At 36.0% G+C, this 17,367-nt stretch overlaps 1 protein-coding gene across 5 annotated transcripts in view; it reads left to right on the top strand.

Annotated features, from left to right (window-relative positions):
* Nucleotides 1-17,367, top strand: part of EPB41L2 (erythrocyte membrane protein band 4.1 like 2) — a 98,370-nt gene that overhangs the window by 54,998 nt on the left and 26,005 nt on the right. For all 5 annotated transcript variants that reach the window (XM_034060629.1, XM_034060628.1, XM_034060627.1 and 2 more), the window contains exons 6-11: nucleotides 1,786-1,828; nucleotides 9,120-9,195; nucleotides 10,447-10,665; nucleotides 11,125-11,212; nucleotides 12,696-12,848; nucleotides 13,698-13,795. In XM_034060629.1, the coding sequence (XP_033916520.1) occupies nucleotides 1,786-1,828; nucleotides 9,120-9,195; nucleotides 10,447-10,665; nucleotides 11,125-11,212; nucleotides 12,696-12,848; nucleotides 13,698-13,795 (677 nt within the window). The remainder of the gene's footprint in view (nucleotides 1-1,785; nucleotides 1,829-9,119; nucleotides 9,196-10,446; nucleotides 10,666-11,124; nucleotides 11,213-12,695; nucleotides 12,849-13,697; nucleotides 13,796-17,367) is intronic.

The raw sequence follows: 17,367 nt of genomic DNA, 5'->3' as shown, positions 1-17,367 counted from the left end.
AGCAGAATAAAGAGTATACAGATTTTTTGGAGGGGTGTTTTGTTTCTCTTCCTTTGTAATGATGCTAGACTGTAAATCTCTGGAAGAGTTATAGTAGCTGTGAAATGTGGATGTCACAGACTTCTTTAAGTAGAGTGAAATTATTCATTTTTTTTTAATTACAACTGTCAAATTATAGAAAGAAGGTTTTGCATTTAATTTGAAGAGTAGTTGTCTAATATATATATGCTGCATTTGTGATTAAATCAACTTTGACCAAGGTCATTTACAACAGGGAACTTAGTATTTTAGGTCATATTTATAGACACCACATCCTTTATCAGCATGAAAGATGTGCAGCAATGCAAAACCACACAGTCCCACATTCTTTTAATCCATGCAGACCCCTAAAACTGTAGCTTCATGTTTTGTCTCCTTGAAATAAATTTGACTTTTGGTGGAAAAACCTGTAATAATGACTGAGGGTATGGAATTGGAATACAGTTGTTGCATCAGAAGTTTGGTACCATGGGCTGAAAGTTGAGTCAAATTATACTCAGAGTCTGCTGCTGGCTAGGTCAGGCGAGAAACATTGGTAGAGATAAAGGTTTAGCAATATTTGTGCTGGCATTGAGGTCCCCTCTGACTTTAAAGCTGCTAGTATGTGTAGTGGTTTGTGGAAATGCACGTTGTTCTTAATCTTACATGTTTTCTTCCCTGCTTTGCACAACTCTGTGATATGCACCAAGTCCTGCTGGCAAGCTTACTGTGCATGCTTGTTTCTTCCACGTATATGCATGTGTATGTGTGTCTGGCCATGTGAAATAAAGGTTCAAACACTGTATAAAGTAAATTCTCAGTAACTGCAGTTAAAAGGCTTATGTTTCTAATCTCTCATTTAATCTATTTTTTTAACATCTATAGGTAAAATTAGTAAACAGGATTGTCTGAATAGTGATGAATATACGTTACTGATTTATTAGTCTTACGTGCGAAAGTTATATTTTTCGATGATCAGTCACAAAAAAGGTGTCTTTGTAAATGTTGATAGTAACTGAAATGCTATGAGCTCTTTAATAGGTTGCACAGATGATGGGAAAATATTTTTGGTATTGAGGATAAACACATTTAAAAAAGGCATCTAAAATATGAAAATCTGACTTTATTTGAATTTCCTAAAATAGAGCTGAGTACCCACATTTGAACCTTGCCAGTGTATCACTGTTAACATAACACATGTCCATAAAGAACTTTGCCTTCGGGGAGGTTAGAAAGATGCTTGAAATTTGATTAGGTTTTTACAAGCACCTTTGAATGTTACCAGAACTGAAATGTATATGCCTTGAGACAAATGATACAAATAGTAAGCCTCAGGTATTCAAGAGAAATGTTAACTTAGGTAACTCTTATTTGGGTGTTATAAGCATAGGCATGTAGAGATTACGTAGCCATTCCTGGAAAGCCTGCTCATGTTCATAAAAGGACTATGAGAGAAAATTGTGTTTGTTAAATGTCAATTGCTAGAGCACCTCCACTGGAGGACTCTCCAGTTTTTAATAATACAGGGCATAAATATTCTGAAGCAGTAAGAGAACGATGAAGGCCGTCATTGCACAGTTTCATTTATGTGCATGGGTGGGGAGACTTGCTAGCAAATCTCAAGTTCAATTTTAGAGTTCTGTGAATTATTTTAAAATAGAACAGATGTCTGAACAATACAAACTTTAATTGCACTGAATGAAATTACTTCACGATCTTCAATCTGTGGTGATTTTAAATGTTGTTTGTGGGTTTGTTTTCTTCCAGAACTGGCTAGACTCTTCAAAGGAAATTAAGAGACAAATTCGAAGTAAGTACTTCTGTATTCAGATATTATGCTCCTTTTATTTCCTCACAGAAATACTCTTCATAAACTTAGTAGCCTGGATGTTGACTACATTGTATACTTGCAGCATTAAAATAATGTGTATCTGATAATGACATATTTGGTGTTAGAACAGAAAGCGACGATTAAAAGCTATTTCTGTCCACTGTCTACTCAGCCTTGTGTTGTAGAAGTTAATTGTTATACTGTCTGCTGCCTCAAAGTTTTCCTGTTTTTTGTGACTAATAGTTGGTCTTTTTGCATCCTGAAACAGTAGATTTTTTTTTAAACTTTTGTTGATGTTTGTGTTATGGGATGGAGAATATTATCTTGCAACGATGGTCGTGGTTGTTGCAATAGGACTTTCTTGCTTAAAAGACTCACCAGAATATGAAATTATAAAAAGAGAATCGATAGGTCTTACAGAAAATGTATATTTCTCAGTACTGTGCAGTTCAGTATAGCCTTTTTTGGTGTTTCCATCATTTTTGGAATGAAAATGAAGTAGGGCACAATCTTGGAATGTCTCACTTTTCAGGCTGGATCCATGTGAAATCAGTGCTGTTAATTTGGTTTTCTTCAGGCCTTTCCCAGTTGATGAAATTCCTTACTGGGCAGATGTAGTTTGTATTTTCAGAAAAGGAATTAAAGTTACAGAAGCTTCCTTGGAACCTATATTTTTGATCCAACATGCTCTTGTGTAAGAAAACTAGACCTATTAAAATGGTGAATGTATTAATATTCAAGTAGAGGACACCTTTTTAAGATTTTTAAAAAGAAATTTCTTTACACTAATTCGCAAGTAATCAGCATACTGTCACTTGCGTTCCTCATAGTCAGTGCATTAGCATTTCCAGATACTGGAATGTACTGCAGATAAATTTTATCTTCCAGCTACTTATCAAGTTGTGAGGCTTTCCTTTGTTTTAGGTTTCGATCTAAATATTTGTCTTTGAATCAATAATGGAAATCTTACATACAAAAATACTCGTTCATAATAAATTGAAGGTACCTCCAAAATGTACTAGTCCATTCGACCATGTCGGTCTGCAACTTTATAATAATCTCTGCTCTCTCTTATATGTGTGCAATAACAGTACTCTGCACATTGGCCATATACATATCACCTGTTGCTGGAGAAGGCAAAATACAATCTTTTAGTCTTCCCCAGTTCACATTCTACATCTAGCTGCCTCTTCCTAAGTCAGTGACCTCAGGCTTTCTATGTGAGCTGTTATTTATTCAGGCAGGCCTTTGGCTATGCAGTTATGTTGGATCTCAGCGATTACTGATGTTACTTTGGCTAATGAACATGATGTGCAAATTACTGGCTCTGTTCTCAGGGCTGCAAAGGTGGCAAGAAGCTTGTTTGCTTTCAGCTAGCCTGATCTCTTCAGGAAAATTAATTCTTGACTTTTTTTGACTCATGTAATTGGATATCCACCAGCACATGTTAAAACCTCTATTAAATTCAATTAGGGATAGGTAGGGTAATTACACTTCTGTCACTATCTTCTTGAAATTTGCTACCTCTAAAGGGGATTGAGGCTTTTACAAAACTGCCAAGCTCAGCTTGAATATTGTTAACGGTACAAGCAGTAGCAACTAACTTTGAAATAGGCAAATCTCAGACTTCACAGGGGTGTGGTGGTTCACCCTTATGTAAAGGTAATTTGAGAATTTATCTGTGTGAGATGTACCTGCAGTTAGTGTAGGACATGTTGTTACACTCATTTGTTTTCTATAGGTATTTTCATAACTCTTATTCTCAGTGTAACAGAATTGGATGAGTAAACTACACAAACCTGATATCATAGTTTTTATTGCAGTTGGAGATCAATCTCTTGTCTGCAATTTAGGTGTTCACAGTTATGGATTAAGATTAGAGATATGAAAGTTATAAAGCATCTGTTTTGGGAAGTCTAATTATTTGCTTTTATTGTTTGTATAATTGAAGTAAATGGAACTGGGTTACAGACCTTGTTATCTTTCTCTTCACGCAAATTTTGGAGCTAATTTTTTTAGATATATCCTGGATTTAGTGTGGGTGTATTTAATTCTCTTCCAAATGAAAATTAGATTTGTATGCTGTGTGAAATAGTTTAAATCCAAGGTAATGTTATGTCAGGTAAATCTGTTTCTAGTCTACAGCACAATTAGTGGTTTTGTTTCAAAAAATACTTCCATATTGCTTATCTGATGTTGTGTGTCTTACAAAAATTGGAGAGGATTTGGATATTCTGAGGACAGAAAAGACTAGTATAGGGAGGTTTTTGTGCATTCTCTCCCGATAAAGGATACATTTAACCTTTTTGCTCTTGAAGTTAACTGTAAAATTGTCTTAATGTCTTCTGTCAAGAGAACACTTATTTAGCTTGAAAAATTCTAGAACTCATCACTGTACCCTGGATATGACTTACTGGATCTAATATAGGCTAACTGTGTCCACCTAAGGTAAATGAACTTGTTTTTTATAAGGAGCACGCACTTCTAGGAGGTGACAGAGTTCATTCTGAAATAGATGTCTGAGAGGGGAACCGAACTAAATGCTTCTTTTCTTCCATTGGCTATGAAGGGAATCAGTACATACATAATTACATCTCAGCAGTCTAGGGTCAAAAGAAGCTGTGTCCACTAGCATCAAAAGAGATATAGAAAAGACATGTTCTTTTTAGAAAAAGGAGGGATTAACTGAAGGACTGAAGACAGAAAACTTACTTTGCCTGTTACTTGATTCAGTTTCATTATTGAGGGGAGTAAGGAAAATTGTCCATATAATTCTATGGAAGTGGATTAGAAGAGATGAAACAGTATAGTAGGTAAGGCAGCTTGTGACAAATCTTGGGTTACAAGTTTAAACCTTTCTTTTAGCTCATGCTCAATAGTCATGTTCTCTTAGTTCATGGTCAGGGCTCATATTCTCAACATCCTTTTGTTAATGGGAAACCAGTCATTCTGATTTGGGAACTTGAAAACAGCAAAATGCAATACTGGCCTATTCTGACACATACTTAGCCAACGACTTATGTAGTTCTGGGGCTTGTCATTGAGTTGAAATGGATTTTTTTTTCCTTTTTTTTTTTACGTTCTTGGTTCTATGATAGAGTCTACAACACAGCCTAAAAAACTGCTGGGGAAAGAGGATGATACAGAAAAATAATCATATGGTTAAGCAGGTATATTTTAAAATTATGCAGTGGACCGAATGGTGATAAATTCATAACTAAAATTCCATGAGAATAATGCAAGCATGAGTTTAGAATTCTGCAGCACGATGTTCTAAAATAGTTAAGAAATCTGAAGTTTGTATTTAAAGCGCTAAGGTAAGTTAGAATTAAGAAAAGTACTTGCATTTTAAATATACAAGTTAGAATTAAGAAAAGTGTATGCATTTTATATGTACATCTGTGGCTGACTATAGTGCTAACAAATTGCATGATCATGCTCAGGCACCAAAATGTGGGGGTCGCTGTATGCAGGGTCACATTATTTTTAGATCTGTATCTTTTATGTAAATAGCTATGTATCTGTAAAAGTTGTAGCTAATTTTGATGTAAGCTAACTACACTAGAGTCTAGCTTACAGTTTCTGAAGAGACCAAACTACCTGTGCCAAGGGAAGAATTTTCCCACAGAGGTACTTCTGTATGCCTGCTAATTGTAAAGAATGATTTTGCAGTTTGGAAATGCCTGAGTTTGAGAGCTGAGTCTTGTCAGTCCAACCAGGACTGCCCGTTTGCTGCTTTTTATGCATTTTTGAAAATGTGGACTGCACGTGTATCTTCTGTATTTCTTTAGTTCTCTTAATGGTAATTTTAAGAAAAAATTATAGAAAAAGATTTCTTAATTTTATGGGACATTTTTTGCATCTGCTTGTGAGTAATGTATCTGTCCTGGTCACACAGTACCCTAAAAATCTTAGCTCGGCCAAAAGAGACATCGTGAGTAAAAGCCAAAAAAAGCCTTTACTGGAAAAAAGACCTCACTGATTTTCCAGTTTAAATGGGATGAATCATGTTATTTGTATGCTGCTTGCTGCTTGGTTGTATTGCATTCTTTTTTCTCTCAGAATGTGCCTAAAGTTGCCACAGAAGCATTTTTGAGGTAACAAGCTGGTTAGAAAAATTTTTGACATTTCTGTAGCCCATATTATTAACCACCAAAACAGAGAGCCTTATCAGGGACAGAATGCTACGTACTATTTTAAATATCAGATTTATTTACTTTTTTTGTCTTGGCCACCAATTCAAAGAGCCAGTAATAGTGTGCATCATTGTGTGAAGACAATTCCATTTGTATGCCTCAGTTATGTGGCTATAAACAGTACGCTGTAGTGAGAAGTGTAAGTATAGACTGCTCCCATTGTAGTATACTTGCTAGTGTGTATTCAGAGGATAGATGGGCTTTCAGTAATAAGGCAAAATATAAGGTCACCAACTGTCCAGAAAATATTTAGTACAAAGCCAACTCCAACATTTTTTCAATGGATTAGCTCTGGAATTAGTATTTGAAGGCATCTGAAATTTCTCATAGCCTATACATTGAGTATTTACACTTTTTAGCTATTTGTAGAGAATACAGCTTTATTTCTTTTTCTCCTTCAAATGGTTTCTAGATCTCCTGGCTACAGTGCTTTCTGAAAGGTAGCTGTAGAAATGCTGACAAGATACAGGTATATGTTAAGCAGGAATTTGTCTGTGACTAGTTTAATTGCAAGTTTTAGACCAGGAAAAATTGCTTCCAAACAGGAAATACTGTTTCATTCCAGGGAAAACTTCATGACCGGTTTAGTATCTGTATAGAAAGACACATCCTTCATCCATTTCTCCCACTGTCCTGTTAAGATGACAGTGCTTCCTGAACTGTTTTGCTCAGACATTTTGGCCCAGTTGCCTATCTTCATCAGTTTGGCTTGTTCCTTATCAGCAGCTTGTCGTTAAATGACGAAAATTCCCTGGGAGATAAATGATTGAAGTAGACTAATCTATTCCAGACTTAATTCTGTTTGTGATGCTAGATGTATTAACTAGTGTTAGAATTTTTTTTTTTAAAGGTATCTTTGTCCTAATTCTATTTTACACCGCATTGTAGCAGATGATGCAACGAGGCATATTTTACCTAATTCAGCACTATATGTTCATCCAATAAATTAGGCTTTTCCATTTAAGGAGTCCTGGCTTGTTTCATAAGCAAAGTAATCGATATTCTAACAAATAATTGATAACTGGGATCATTAAGATGCACTAAAACCCTAAACTCTGTAGAGGAAGTAGTGCTTTAGGGGCTAGGTGAAGGAAGAGGTTCGCATGTAAGCAGAAATTGAAGTGCTCCAATGAAGAGACATATTTGAAAATCTGAAATAATTTTTGAAATGTTGAAAGACTTCATTAGAAATACTGACACAGAGCACCTCCTCACCGTTAACAGATGTGAAATTTTAAAAAGGGACTTTTTTTAAAGGAAATAACCTTAAACCAAAGTGTCAGCACTCTTTACTAGAATTATGCTGGAAATGGCATTTCAGTGGGGTTTTTCTGTTGTTGTTGATATACATGTTTTTCAAAGCATGGTTTATCTGTGTAGCACAGATATTTAAAATGGTTTACTGTCCAGAATTCATCATTAACAAGCTTTATAGAATTATTAACTCTGTACCAGAGATTATTTTTGCAAGACCTTTCACCAAAATACTATTTGCATTTAGGAGAAAAGGGACAAAAGAAAGACAAAAATGGCTACTGAATTGTTTTGATTATATTTTCATAGAATCGTGGAATGATTTGGTCTGGAAGGGACCTAATATGTCATCCAGTTCCAACTACCCTGCCATTGGCAGGGACACCTTCCACTAGACCAGGTTTCTTAAAGTGCTGTCCAGCCTGGCCTGAACTCTGACAGGGATGAGGCAGCCACAGCTTCTTTGGGCAACCTGTGCCACTGCCTCACAGCTACCATAGTGCATCAAGACCTTCCTCCTAATATATAACCTAAATCTTCCCTTCTGTTTATAGCCATTCCCCTTATCCTGTCACTACAAGCCTGTATAAAAAGTCCATCTCCAGCTTCCTTGTAGGCCCCCTTTAGTTACAGGAAGGCTGCTCTAAGGCCTTCCGTGAGCTTTCTCTTCTCCAGACTGAACAACCCCAGCTCTCTCAGCCTGACTTCACAGGAGAGGTGCTCCAGCCCCCTGATCATCTTTGTGGCCTTTCTCTGGTTTGTTTTTCTTAGTATTAGTATTCACAATTTTTAGCAGCTCTACATTTTGGTGTAGCTTTGGTAAGATACAATAAAGCTCAACTGCATTTGCTTTCAAGCAGTGTGCAAACCCAAACTATTAAATTCTTCTCCTAGACTCCTAGCTTGTGATTTTCTATTACATCTGTGTCTGCATTTTACTTAAAATCTGTTTGAATTAGCCAAGTTCTACATTTTGTCAAGCTATTAGTACTTTCCAATGAATGTATTCCTCTTGCACATAATATTACAGTACTGGTAAGGTAACATTCTGAGAATCTATTTTAATTATTGATGAGTGTCTTCAGCTTTCAAATCTTAAAGATTTATTTAAAATTAGAGCTGTGACTAGAGATAATGCTTTATAATTTGTCAAATTATTAATCTAGTTTTAAGAATGCTTTTGCTTAAAAATTGCATGTGGTCTTATCAATTCTAATCCATGAGAATTTAAGCTAAGAATATAATAGTTATTATAGTTGCTAAAGGTGTAGTTTCTCAAAAAATACTTTAAAGGAGGAATGGCTAATATTTGTTTGTTCTCCATCCATACTGTATGAATATGAGTATTTATCTTTGCTTATACAGTGCAGATCTCATTTTGACATCTCAAGTTCATAGTTATTATACAGTCTCTCAAACTAACAGTCAGTTAAAACAGGAGGAGACTGTTAGCCTTTGAGGAGTTGGAACTAAATACAAATTCAGTGCCAGTGTCTCTGAACACAGAATATCTTAAAAATATTAATTATATTATGGTGGTTTTCAAAATAAAAATGTCTTCTGATATTTACATAACTTACTGTAAAACTTTATTTAAAAATTATTTTAATGTGCTAATCATTCACTGCCTCTGTGTATGAGTTACTACCTGAGAATGAAAATGTTCTGTGCTTCTTACTAATATGTTGTAAAAGGAGGAAAAAAACTTTACTCAGGATTCAGTGATCTAAGATTTATATGACTGCCTAACATTTTTAGTAAGTTTTTTTTGCTTTCTTCATCTTGTTTGAGATTAACAATCCAGCATTTCCTATGTTTAGGTTTACCTTGGATATTCACCTTTAATGTGAAATTTTATCCCCCTGATCCTTCACAGTTGATTGAAGACATCACTAGGTATGTGTAGTTTCTAATTTCAAACTAAAAAATGACTGTTAGTCTGTTTTGAAGGCCATATAAAATCTCTTCAGTTTCAGGATGCCATAAGAGGTTTGGCTGTTACTTTAGAATACTATAGATGTTTTTACATTAACTTCTTTTGTGCAAGGTTGAAAAAGGCAAAGTGAAAACTTCAGAAAGAAACCTGAGAAAGAATTTAATGGTAAATGGGAATATGATTTGGGCAGGAGATAAGATGCAAATGACCTTTATGAAAGCAGCCAGTGGTTTATTGTCCGGCTGCTGCTTTACAAGGGTGTGGAGTACTGGTATTAAGAACAAAGCCCAAGGGATCCAAGATACTTCAGCAATAACCAAGGCTAGGCTGGTGAAAAGCTATACATATGCATTAAATAGAATTATCAGAATCATAAAATTGTTTGGGTTAGAAGGACCTTAAAGATCATCTAGTTCAATCCCCCTGCCACAGACGGGGACACCACTAGAGCAGGTTGCTCAAAGCCCCATGCATTCTGGCCTTGAATACTGCCAGCGATGGGGCATTCACAACTTCTCTAGGCAACCTGTGCCAGTGCCTCACAATCCTCACAGTGAAGAATTTCTTCCTAATATCTAACCTAAATCTACCCTCTTTCAGTTTAAAGCCATTCCCCTTTGTCATATCACTACAACCTGTGTGTTGGGTAGGATGTCTGGTGATTGTTAACTTGTTAAATTTGGTAAAAGTCTGTATGCAGTACCTGAAATATTAAATTCTAATGCATATGTTTAAGGCAGGTAATTGATTTCAGTACTAAATCAGATTTTTGTGTTACATGACTTGATTAGATCATGAACTGCAAGGGATATAAAAGTTAAAATATTAAAGCCGAAGGGAAATGTCGAACAGGTTTTATTTTTAAACGTTAGATACCTGCAGGCTACAATGTGAGATGAAGGAGTTCTAAGCTGGCTTTTGTTACAAGCTAGATACAGTTTTTAATTCATTTATACTGAAAAGCTGAATCTTTCCTGCTTTTCACATTATTTATGAAAGTAATATCAACTGTTAAAAATGGAATTGAAATTTACTGTGTGGTAGTGGTACTCAAATAATGTAAGGTGTAATGAATTATTAATGCATTGATTTAATTTAATATATATGATTACACGCATCTCAGTAAATTCTGTCGCATCTCATAAGCCTGCCATTAGTAACACTTTGTCTGTTCTTGGTTTTGTTTGATTTTCCCCCCTTCTTTCTTGCAGATATTTCTTGTGCCTACAGCTTCGTCAGGATATTGCTTCTGGTCGACTGCCATGTTCTTTTGTGACTCACACCCTCCTTGGTTCATACATGCTGCAGGCTGAGCTGGGTGATCATGACCCAGAGGAGCACCGCAGTGGCTATATCAGTGAATTCCAATTTGCACCCAATCAGACTCAAGAAATGGAAGAGAAAGTAGCTGAGCTACACAAAACACACAGGTGTGTCAGATACAGTGGGATTAAATGAAATCATTATGCTTTGTCATGTTTATGTCAGTCCTTTTAAAAGTATGTGTAAAACTGCTAAACTAAAGTTACTCTTACTTTGGCAGTCTTTTTCTATGTTACTGGAGCCTCTTCCATGTGTTTAAAAAGTTTGGTTTTAAAGTAGTAGCTTCAGTAAGATCTCCAAAGAGAACTTTTAGAGAAAATAATTTTATCTGAGCATATGAATTAGTTTAAGCAACATAGAGCCTAGACTATTTTGAAAGAGTGAAGGTGGATATCTCATTTCAGGAAATTTAATATGCTTTAAAAGCACACTTTCCCATTAAGGCAAAAATGTTATTGATACCGTACAGACTGAAGTTTTCCAATATGTCTCAATTCCAGGATTCCACTCAGTTTTGATTCTCAGTTCTTTTGTCAATAAACTCAAGGCTTATTCAATGGTTTTAGGGGCTTAACTCCAGCACAGGCGGATTCCCAGTTCCTAGAAAATGCAAAGAGACTCTCCATGTATGGAGTGGATTTACACCATGCCAAGGTACTGGGGATTGGTTTGGGTTTGTTCTGGTTTCGAATAGATATGCTTAAAATTAAAGAACATAGTATATATGTATTTTCTAAAAAATGTCATACTCTCAGTTTTCAGGTATAAGTCTTTTATCTGTTGGTCGTGATAATTTGCAGTTTACAGCTTTAACATAGAATTTATTTTAAATCTAAGCTTAATGCATGATGTATGTGCAGCATACAAATAATATTTTGTTTATAAAAGTGGCTAAATATATTTAAAATGTCAGATTTTTGATGCCAAGGGGACGTAGAGCCATAAAATAACGCCTAAAAAAACATGTAATTGTTTTAGTAATAACATGAGTGTTAAAATCAGGGTGGGGGGAGGAGTGTCGGTTTTGGTGTTTTCCACTCTTCTGGGAAGGTCAAATCAAATTTACATTTCTAGTGGGATTTTTTTTTTTTTTTGTTAAAAAACCAACTAACCAACCCCTTCCCACTCTCTTCCCTCCCAAATCCAGAGCCTCAAATCTTTAGGAAAATCAATGTGTTCTAAGCATAACACTCCTGTATTTAAAAAAAAAAAAAAAAACCCAAAAAACTTTCAAGTACTGGCAAAACATTCTTTTATTCTGTTTCATATGGAAACAGTGTGCACTTGTTCTTGCAAATTTTCCATAGACTTTTTTCCTGTGTTCTCATTAGAAGCACTTGAAGCAAATACACAAACTTTTATTCCTGTACAATTAACTATGTAACATTTATTCATTTTTTTTAATACAAGTGCAGCGGGCAGTTCAGTTGGTCTGTAGTGTTTTAAGAAACTTAGATTTTTAGAGTTTTATTGGAGCTTTCTTTTGCTGGAGTGAAGTTATCTACAAGCATTAGAACTACTGTTTGCTAGGAACCACTTGCAGCATTAGTTATGCAAGAAGTAACTTAGTTATTAAGAAGTAACTTCTTAATGACAGTGCTGGCATTTGATGTACTTCATTTGTTATTAGGAAGGACATGAGATTCTGCTCTATTGTGTACCACCAACACTTTGAAATTATTATGTTGGCATTTTCAGCCACCTATCCATTACTTCTCTGTATCTTCACTAGAATAGTAGGTGAATATCACCATGATCATCAACTTTTTCAGACTTTCACTCACTGTTTTCAGTCTTCTTTTAATATTTGTTGAAGTTACTGGTAGCACATCCACCGTACGTTTTCTTGTTTTTAAATTGTTAACTTAGTCCCTTTTGTCAGAATATTAAAGAATTTCCCAGAAATGTGGCATATGCAATGGCATATGACAGCCAAAGCTATTACTTAGAGTCCAAAGCCTTTCCTGTAAAATATATATACTTGGCGATTTCTTCGTTAAGAATCTCATTCTTACGGTCTTTCAGGCTGAAATATGAAGTAAAGTCCAGTTGCATTATTCCTTCAGGGTATGCTAACAGTCATTACTTGTTTGGAATGTTATTAAACTGATTTTTATGAAATTGTCTCATGTGGTAGGATTCTGAAGGTGTGGATATCATGCTGGGTGTATGTGCTAATGGCCTGCTCATTTACAAAGATAGACTCCGGATCAACCGCTTTGCTTGGCCAAAAATTCTTAAGATTTCTTATAAAAGAAGTAATTTCTACATCAAAGTCAGGCCAGCAGAAGTAAGTAGCACTTTTCTGTCCTGTTTCCTTAGTTGAGATAATTTCTATCTAGTATCAAGAAAATAGCCTAATTTTTTTTCCCAGATGTTCTCACAGCGTTTTGTTGAAGTCGAGCAGAGCTTAAGAACATTTTTTCCTTTTTGTATTCAACTGATAGCCTTCTAAGTTTATGAGAGTTGCTGAAGAGAGGGCAGGGGGATACTTTTTGAACACATTGCAACTGGATATTTAACAAAATGTCAAAAACTGTAATTCTTTTTTAGATTATATTATAAAATGTTTAAAGTAGCTTTTACTGTGTGAATAAATAAAAGTCTAAATACCAATAATACAATACTAACATTGTAGTTTTGTAAGTTTTGGAACACAGATGTATTGTTCTTGCACTCGCTGTGCTACATAGATGCAATAGTTTTGCTAAGAAACTGTTATATAGTGAAAGGGCTTAAATGAGCTTAACACTGCACTATGGATTTCAGACATTTATTAAATCCAAGGGAAATGTGTAGCACAACCTGCAGTACAATTACTTCATGCCGTTTAAAAATAAATATATCAAGCCGCTAGTCAGAAAATGAGCAAGGAACAGTAAAGCATTATTGGGTTTTTCAGCAGAGTCATTAGTTCATTTAGGAAGTAGTAATGTGGTTACCCATCATGGCTAACTCCCCAGCTATAATTTTATTAAAAGGCTGGAAATTCTGATTATTTTTTTATTATTTCTAAATCTAATGAAGTCTTATGAAAGGAGAATTAGAGCTTGTTACAGTAATGGAACTATCTGAACTCCACTGCTAGTTAAAAGCCAGCTTAAGGAAATGGGTTAATTTATTTGTGGACTCTTTCCAGACTGAACAGTTTGAGAGCACTATTGGGTTCAAACTGCCAAACCATCGGGCTGCTAAAAGGTTATGGAAGGTCTGTGTGGAGCACCATACTTTTTTCAGGTAAATGGTAATTCTCTACTTTTCCCACTTTACCAGGTTTGAGCATATCTTCCTTTTAAAGGATAGGAAGAAAGTAGTGATTTCCCTCCCTTTTTTGCCCCTTATTTCCCAGTCCTGTAACACCTCTTAGAGAGAAGACACTCCAGCAATCACTTACCCCAAACTGACAGTTCTGAAAGTCTGAATTTAACTGCTTTATTTAAACTTTGAGTGCTAACAGGATGGGGCTAAACTGGTTACCATATGTTAAGACTTCCTGAGAGATTGGCTCTTCAGAGTGACCGTCTAGAAAGCCACTATACACCCTCTAAAGAAGTTCTCAGGGCTTGACAGTAATCTTTATTGATTTCACTTTTTAGAATATTCTGCTGAGTATAAATACTTACAGCTTTTTAATATTCTGAGCTGGTCATTAAAATCATGGTCTATCTGTAAAGGAGCACTTTAACAATAAGGCACAGAGTAGTTTCTCTTTTTACTTCCTCCATTGAAAAGGAATTTGAAAAATCCTGATTTCATTTTCATAATAGCATGGGAGTGCACATGCCCCATGCAGCCTAGGAGTCACAGATTTAGGTTGACCCTCTTAAGCATTGAATGGGCACTGAATCTGAGTTTCTTGCTTCAAATGAGCACAGTAATTGGGGTATTTAAAAGATAAGCTTTCCATTCAGGAGCCTGTGGTTATATTTTAAAAAAACAATTGTGTTTTAAGGTAAACACAATCCTGATGCTGAGTACTAGTCTAAGCTGAGTATACTTGCTAGATAGAAAACTTGGGGTCATGAGACCTAAGCAGTTCATTACTGGAACTGTCAGACGGTTTTCAGTATTCAGATTTTCATTAAACGTATTCTTGAATACAGTGTTAGAATTTGTGCCAAGATTGGCAATCAGTCTCAAAACTTTTTTAAACCCTGATCAAAGTCTTTTTTTTTTCCATATTTGATAGAGTTCATTACTAAGTTTATTAAGATACATTCTATTCTTTGAAATCTTTTTTTGACTGGTGACGTGTGTTACCACAAACAGCTGCAGTTCTGTCTGCAGTGGAAAGTTTATCAACACTCTTCAGATAATTCATGCCATGATTTGCTTTAATGGGAAACTGCATTTCCTAATTATACAGGAATAAAATGGACCTGAATAGGAAAAAACAAATCCTATGGAAGTCAAATATCCTAAACTGACAACTACCATTTGAAAATATATAAGTTTTTAGGAGCATTATCACATATTTGATAATCTTGCTACAGGAATTCTGACATAATAAAAATAATTGGATTTCATTCCAATCAGAAGTGGCTTTTACTTACTAGAAATGACATTATAATGAAACTTATGTAACAAATACTTGAATAATTCTGTAAACCCCATATACTTCAGTGATGTCACTGACAGAAAATCCTCATAACCCGTCATCCTGATTTAAAAACAGTCAAATAAATGCAGTTGTGATTTTTCTTTAAAGATAAAAAGCGGAATACAACTGCAGTCCAAAAGATTGTAGCTCTTTCAGAGCATGTGTTTAGTGTCAGGTGTCCCTGCCCATGGCAAGGGGTTGGAACTAGATGATCTTAAGGTCCTTTGCAACCCGAACTATTCTATGATTCTATGTGTAAAGCTTGTGTATGATACCACAGTAAATGTTATTGAATCTAGGTGCACATTTTTCGCTTCCCAATCTCTCAACATGCCCTCTGTAACACTGTGAGACTCCTTGTGTTGTCTTTTGCAATATTTCAGTTTTTCTCAAATAATTGCATTAAGATTCATCTTCTTCTAATGGATGGGAAATTCAACCAGCATATGAAGCTATGAATAGAATTTTCTAATGAACTCTATTGAAATGACAACCAGAAGGCATTGGATTCATTTGTGATACCACCTTATAGGATTCCAGTACCATTTTCAAAGAGAAACTTTAAGAAATACAGTTAGACTACGTAACTGCAATAATCTTTTGAGCTAAGTTTAGTCTGCAACTTCCAATTTAAGAAATAGCTGCAGACACCTGCCAAGAATTCTGCTTTACCATGTTTTATTTGAAACTTTAGTGATCGTTTCAGTGTCTCCCCAGAATGTCTTAAAGTGTTAAAGGATAGTCTTCAGTTATTTTATGTAATTATGCTTGTAATACAAAAAAATCCATTCAAATGCCCTTAATCAGGAAGTAATAGGTTTGTTTTTTCCACATTAAAAGATTAAAAGTTTATCTCAGCAGGGTGAAAGATAAAAACTGTCAGTTAATGCTGTAGCCTTGCCAAGACTAGAAAATAAAGAAGAGGAATAACCTTGGAAAAATTCTTTTAGCCTTCTTTCTCTTTATGCATAATGCACTCTCTCTTGAAAATCATGTGGAGAAATAAATTGCCGCAAAGATTTCATAAGGCTGTTTTATAGAAGCAATGAAAGTGAAGCTACAGATACTAGTGATTTTATTTCATTAGTGTCCTTTGTGCAGAAGGTTAGATTAGGTTGCCTTGAATTTTGTTTTCTTTAAAAAAATCTGTTGAAACATATTAGTATTCAGGTGCTTGTGTATCTGAATCGTAGGCATGCAGGATTAGATCTTTCTGGCTAGCCCTCTGACAAACCCATAAACACAGAGTCATAGAACAGTCATAGATGACATCCTCTCCTAGAGAAGATGGTAACCTTCTACCTAGTGTTATTTGGTTTGTTTGCATGGCAAGTTTTTGGTAGCAAGAGGGTTATAGGGGGGAGTGGTTTCCTTGAGAACCTGTTAGAGGCTTCTGTCCAATACAGCCAGTGTCAGCCAGCTCCAGGACAGACCTGTTGCTAGCCAAGCATGAGCTATCAGCAACTATGTCAGTGCCTGTGGCATAACACGTTTAAGAAAAAAGGGGGAAAAACCCCAGACCTGTGGAACCACAGCCAAGGAGAAGAGTTGAGCATATGTGAGAGAAACACTTCTGCAGACCTCAAGGTCAGTGCAGAAGGAGAGGCGGAGGTGATCCAGGCACCAGAGCAGAGATTCCCCTGCAGCCTGTGGTGCAGACTGTGGGGAGGCAGGCTCATGGAAGTTTTACAGTGGAGCACTTACCTAGCTGCAGCTCATGGAGGACCCCATTTCACGGCAGGAGGATGTCTGAAGAAGGCTGTGGCCCTGTGGAAAGTCCATGCTGGAGTAGGCTCCTGGCAGGAGCTGTGGCCCATGGAGAGAGGAACCCATGCTGGAGCAAGTTTGCTGGCAGGACTTGTGACCCTGTAGAAGGGATCCACACTGGAGTAGTTCAGAAACTGCAGCCTGTGAGAAGGACTCACAGTTGAGCAGTTCATAGACAAATGTCTCCTGTGTGAGGCACCCCATGCTGGAGCAGGGGAAGAGTGTGAAGAGTCCTCCCTTTGAGCAGGAAGGAGCAGCAGAAATAACCTGTGATGAACTGACCACAACCTCCATTTCCCATGCCCCTGTACTGCTGAGGGGGAAGTAGGTAGAGAATTTGGGAGTACAATTAAGGCCAGAAAGAAAGGAAATGGTTGGAGAAAAGGTGTTTTAAGATTTGTTTTTTTCTCATTATCATAATCTGATTTGGTTTGTAATAATT

Source organism: Melopsittacus undulatus, chromosome 3 (assembly GCF_012275295.1).
Source record: "Melopsittacus undulatus isolate bMelUnd1 chromosome 3, bMelUnd1.mat.Z, whole genome shotgun sequence".
Lineage (NCBI taxonomy): Eukaryota > Metazoa > Chordata > Aves > Psittaciformes > Psittaculidae > Melopsittacus > Melopsittacus undulatus.
This window is presented reverse-complemented; position numbering and strand designations above follow the sequence as displayed.